The 5,907-nt window shown below is 41.3% G+C and overlaps 1 protein-coding gene across 2 annotated transcripts in view; it reads right to left on the bottom strand.

Moving 5' to 3' along the window:
• The window catches only part of arb2a (ARB2 cotranscriptional regulator A), a 222,730-nt gene that overhangs the window by 191,701 nt on the left and 25,122 nt on the right, over window positions 1-5,907 (bottom strand). For both annotated transcript variants that reach the window (XM_032516685.1, XM_032516686.1), the window contains exon 5: window positions 1,524-1,589. In XM_032516685.1, coding sequence (XP_032372576.1) covers window positions 1,524-1,589 — 66 coding nt within the window. The remainder of the gene's footprint in view (window positions 1-1,523; window positions 1,590-5,907) is intronic.

Here is a 5,907-nt window from a genome sequence, read left to right as displayed (position 1 = left end):
CAGTAATGGAAAAGTCTCTCATATAAGGAAGAAAGTATGCTTACTTTTCCAATAATGTTCATTCATTTTTCTTAAACATGTTCAACATGTTTTGAATATGATTTCATAGACTTTTGGGACATTTAACTATATCCAAATAAATCTTTGCCGTTTCCGTGCAACAGCAGCAAATGCAAAAGATTATCCAATTGTTATTTCTGCTGCTTCAAAGAATCTCCTGATAATGATTATGAAGAGAAACGTTTTCTTATGTAACATGCATGAGTTTAAGGAGAAACAGCCTTCTCCTCTGTGGCCTTCGTAATTAAAAAAACTCATATGCATCAGTACACTAAATCAGCAATAATCATGATTAGAAAACAGTCTGTGTGTGATTAAAACTGAGGCAGAAAGTAATATGGACAGAAAGAGAGGCTAAGGAAGTTAGTGAGTGTTTGTGTGCGTGCATGCGCTCCGTCCACATCCCATGGGTCGTTGCATCCCTCCCAAGTATGCCTGGAAGAATCTCTAAGGAGACAAACACTGTCCATAAAAGCCATGGGTGGCAGCTGCAGGAACTTAATCCAAGCAGACAAAGAGAGCCGAGTGGGGGAGAAAATCTTACCCTTTATTCTCTTGTGCTCCCTCATTCCCTCTCCCTATACTTGGCTGTGGTTAATCTTCTTAAAATCTGCGGTCACAAGTTCAGTGCAACGCAGGTGGACCGACCCACCACTAATACACAGATACACACACACGCCATATACACGCAGGCGGGTGGGCAGCAGAAAAGCAGAACAGAGCAATTTGCCGGAGGAATAATGAGATAAATAGGCCAGGCAGATAAACCAGTAAAAGTGTATGGGGGCTAATGAAAGGCGTTGAGTCCCTGGCTAGGTGATTTATGGACACTGTTAGTGCTGGAGCTAAGTCTGCTATGCTTCTAAACACCAGCGCTGCCTAACATCCCTATGAATGCAGCCTGAAAAATGATCACAACTTTTATAAACAGAAAGCGAGCAGGCCTGGAAGGGTAAAGGGGGGCAAAAAGAGACAAACATGCTTCTAACAACAAATAAAAGGGATCAAGTGTGTGCTCTGAGCCTGGATGAGCTGGGCAAAGAATAACTCCATGATGGCAGAGTAGAAAGTCCCCTTCAGCGCAAATGAATGCAAAACAGATTAAGCATCAGCATGCTGCGCCTCTGCGCCTTTGAAATGACACGTCACAATACAGTTAATTTGTTGAGGAGACACTTTTGCACAAAGGATGTGGGCAGAGGAGGGGGGAAAAGAAAGAGAGGGAGTAAGAGAGAAACTGAGTGAGATAGAAAGAGAAAGACAAATACTGATAGAGAATGAGGAGAGCTGACGCCTCACAATACCCTTTTCTTGATTTTTTTTTTTTTTAAACAGGACACTCAATATCATAATCACACTCTGAAGCCTAATCATTTACGTCAATTTTCATATTTAATACCCCCTTTAATCTTCAAGGGCATGAATCAAAGAGAAACATGCCTCTTTTCACTCTGGGTACTTACTGGCAGGATTGCTTTAGTCATGTTGCACTTTTTCTCCAACAGCTCATAAACATACTGAGTGATGATCTGGAGAGAGAAGACACAGAACACACACACACACACACACACACACACACACACCCCACCCACAGATCAAATATTCATCTAATATGTTGGTCTAATTTTAAATTAATTTTTATATTATTTTTCAATCGATTAACTCCAGCCAACTAAACTCTGTATGTATGTGTGAACAAGTAATAGCAACCACTGTCATGCTTGCAAACAGAATAAAAAAAATACTATTCAAAACCCTTGTTTGCCCTCTGGTATGTGTGTGTGTTGTGTACATGAGATACTTGAAAGGGTCTGGATCGTACTGTATACTGTGTGTGTGTGTGTGTGTGTGTGTGTGTGTGTGTGTGTGTGTGTGTGTGTGTGTGTGTTGTGTGTGTGTGTGTGTGTGGTTTGTGTGTGTGTGTGTGTGTGTGTGTGTGTGAATCACAGTGCAGTTAGAGTGTTGAGGTTGTAAGTGCCAGGAGAGGAAATCTCCTGTACAAGCGAAGGGCTGATGTAAGTTATGTTTATCCCCGCAGCCACGGCACTAAAGAACCTTGTATACCGAATCATTCCAACCCCAGGCCAAGCCTTTCATGGTTCGGTGACATTAACAACTTTCTTTTCCATTTTCCTTCTTTCCTCCTTTTCTTCTCCCCATGTCCTGCTCAGCTGAGAACAGAGAGAAGTGCTTTGTGGAACAGGTTTCGATTTGTGATCAGTTGTGAGAGAAGGACAGAGGAGTGGTGATAACAGATGGCAGGGCAAACGACCGCTGGCAGTGTGCTGTGTTGGAGCTATTGTCGCTCTGATGATGTTTCACAAACACGTGCAATGACAGACTCCCTGTCCTGTACATGTCAAGACAAAACAATGATGGGTTGTTGGACCACAGGGAGAGCTGAGCAACATGCTTTCCTGCGGTAAAGTCTCACTTTGGTGAACTTTTGAAGCATCTGATTTACCAATGCCGGAAACCAAAGGCCAGTGGTGGCGCCACAGCTACAAAGTGAGACCAACTGACTGACCCCAAACAGAAACAAGGATCAACCAGAGACTGTCACGTCTCACAGCACAGAGTGGCATCAGTGACGCACAGATCTCATTATGTGTGGAAAGGGGGGAAACTGTCCATTGACACTTTTACACAGGAAATGTAATAGGGATATAGCAATAAACATATATACAAATAAATGTAATGTTTTTAATTAGGCTATTAAAAGATTTCCCTTAAATATCAATATAAACCATTACAAAACTGTGTAAAAATAAGAGGCATTCTTGAGTGTAAACCAGAGACATTCACAAGCAACTAGTGTGTCTGGAGCCAATCAAAAGAAAATTGCTCTGAGTAAGCTACAGCATGTAGCCTGGTAGTACAGTTTCATGACAATAACACTGAATGTCAAAAAACATCCTGAATCATAAAAGCAAGAAAGTTAAACTCAAACTGAGATTACAATATTTCCGTAGGTTCCTTACAGAAATGAGAAAATATTTGCCCTGACTGGCGACATGAGACTATAGTAAAAACATGGATTACTGGCAAATAGTGAAAAACTGACGAGATTCTTTAGGGCCATGATCTGCTTAGCTTTTGTAATTGTTGGCGCACACAAAAAAAAGATTATTTAGACTACGCTCTGAAATGTCAATCACAGGAAAATAAAATTATGCATATCCCCAAAATTACATGTTCCAAACTCCAAACACTTTTTAAATGGCATGAATTAGCATTTTGACACAGAAACGAAAGGACAAAAAAGGTCAAATGCAACTAAAGAGTACTCAAAAAAATAGTTTTGCTTTTAAGTCAAATGTGGAATCTCAAAATAATCACAATATTGCCATGCTCTTTTGTACTCGAAAGAAACTCAATCCTAACTTGATTTACAGCTAAAACGAACAACATGCAAGAATTACATTATGCATCAGACACGTTAGCCTTATGACAATGCCAATCAAAGGCCAGCAGAGCGACCAAATGAGATGATCGATTCTACCATTTGACCCTGTGAAGGGGGAAAAAAATGCTAGAGAAGCTAAACCAACCCCACCAAACCTCCAACAGCTAATTCACTAAAATGTCAGCTGCTCTGATGAAGACTAAAATGATTCCGGGCCGCAGTATGCTAGTGTTTAATGACATCAATAAGCCTCACAGGAAATTTCATTTGCACTAGGTTATTTGTTCAGTGCCTCAGGTGGCTAGAGAACCATCTGATATAGAATAAGGAGAGAGATTTATAGGGAACAAGAGAAGAGAGAAACAGCGGAAAGAATGCAAGTTTTACTGTGTAAATGCATTTCCACTGATAAAAGGATACTGCAGATCCTAAATAAGAATCCAATATCCAAACTTGCATATGGGCTGTGTGGTCATCTGTGTGATTTAGTTCATAATGAAACCTGCAGCCAGAGTGTCTTTTCAGTAAACAAGATCTAAAAGTAAATTTTTAAAAAGGGACCGTACCATCATTCCACTGCATCAAACCCAAACTTTTGAGAAAAATGGGATACATTCAGAGAAGAAACATACACAGACAGTGTGCACGCACGCACACATGCACGCACACACGCACGCACACACACACAGCCAACCTCCTTCTGTGTAGGCCTCAGAGGACTACGTCCTTAGCAGCTGATCAGTACAAAAAGAAAAGCCTCTTTGTCACCTAATTACCAATGTGTTATTAGTGCTTTAATGAAATGCCTGCAGGAAGCAACGCTGAGTGGCTGCATTGTCGGCATCAGACGATAGGGGAAGCATGAGGAGGGGATTTGGAAAATAATATTAAGACACACAAAGAGAAAGAAAGGGAGGTGGTGAGAAAGAGAGAGAAGAGGGGAGAGAGATAAAAGCAAACTAAATCAATTCAAATCAATAGATCGCATGGCCATAAACATGCTTACAATGTCCTTCTTATATGCAACGAATACGTAATATCATTCAGGCTGAAAAGAAATGAGCACAACATTATCTGAAATGTCAATAAAAGCGTAGATTCTCTCGATCATAAAGCAAGGGGGCAGAAAGTCCCAGACTGCAAAATGTTACATCCAAAGACACTGAGCAGTGGCCGTGAGTGACAGTTTACCAAACATTTGTAACCCTCACAGACTTTGTAACTTTGGACAAGAGAGACAGTCAGCCTTCACTAAGTTTGTCTGCTATGACAGCTGGGTAATGATGTATCCTTGAACAACAGTGGGCTTTCTATATGACCGTGAGAGCGGTCATGGGAGAGTCCAAAATAGACGTTCTGCAGCTGAGGTCACCTCTGTGTCTGCGGTTTGTTTGTGTGGAAAAAGCATTGTGGCGATGAAGCAAGAAAAGCAGAATCAGGGAGGAAGGAAGGGACTTAGAGGAGGGCTCAGTTGGAGGAAAGAAAAAAGACAAGGGAGATGTGGAGAAGTAATCCCCAGGAGCCAGAAGTTTGTGCCAGCTCCCACTGCAAAGAACAGCTGAGAGGAGAATGAGCAATGGAAGAAGAGAGAACAGTACAGTACGTGGCCTCGATAAGAGGCCTTTAAGTGGGTGGGCTAAGACATCAACTCTTAGCAAACCCCTGGCCATCCCCATACCAATATCTTCATCACTCTCACACCATGCCAAGGTCTTAATGAAGACCATTTTGGCTGCAAGTCGATATGTTTTTAAACTCCTCACCCCCCACATTATGTGTGCACATGTATCAGTTAACGTGCATGTGTGTTCTTGCACTGATTACAACAGTCATGCCTGGCTTGGCTGACCTAAGGCGATAAGGAGATGATCTTTCCCGGGCATGCATGAAAACAAACGTGAGGAGGAAAAGAACCAGCACAGGAAAAGAAGTGGGAAAGATGAGCAACGAGAGTAAGGGAATAGAGAGTAAGGCAAATATGAGAAGAAAATAAGGATAGGGATCAAAGGATGATGAGAAGGAGGCAGGGAGGCTAAAGGTTGAGATGGTCAACGGCAATGAAGAATCTGAGATAATTACTGGGGAGTAAGAGAAAACAAGGATCTGAAACCAGCTGTCGAAGTGACGATTGTGAAACATAAACTGATGTGTATCAGGGAAGCTGTAGGTGTCATTGCGATTGACTTAATTTAATGCCAGTCATAGTGAAATATACAATGAATTTATAAATGGAAATCATTTTGAAAATACATTACAATTTTAAGTACTCAGAAGTCATAGTTACCAAGCTGTTGTAAGGCCTTGTGAGGCTTCCCATTTAATGAATGTAATTGGAGACATTTCCAACCTATTGGGACCTATCATCTGATAAATCTATCTGTGCTAGGGCTGCACGATTATGGCTAAAATGATAATCACGATTATTTTGATCAAAATTTTGA

This window comes from Etheostoma spectabile, chromosome 5 (genome assembly GCF_008692095.1).
Source record: "Etheostoma spectabile isolate EspeVRDwgs_2016 chromosome 5, UIUC_Espe_1.0, whole genome shotgun sequence".
NCBI classification, from domain to species: domain Eukaryota; kingdom Metazoa; phylum Chordata; class Actinopteri; order Perciformes; family Percidae; genus Etheostoma; species Etheostoma spectabile.
Note: the sequence above shows the minus strand (reverse complement) of the source record. Positions and strands in the feature narration are given on the sequence as shown.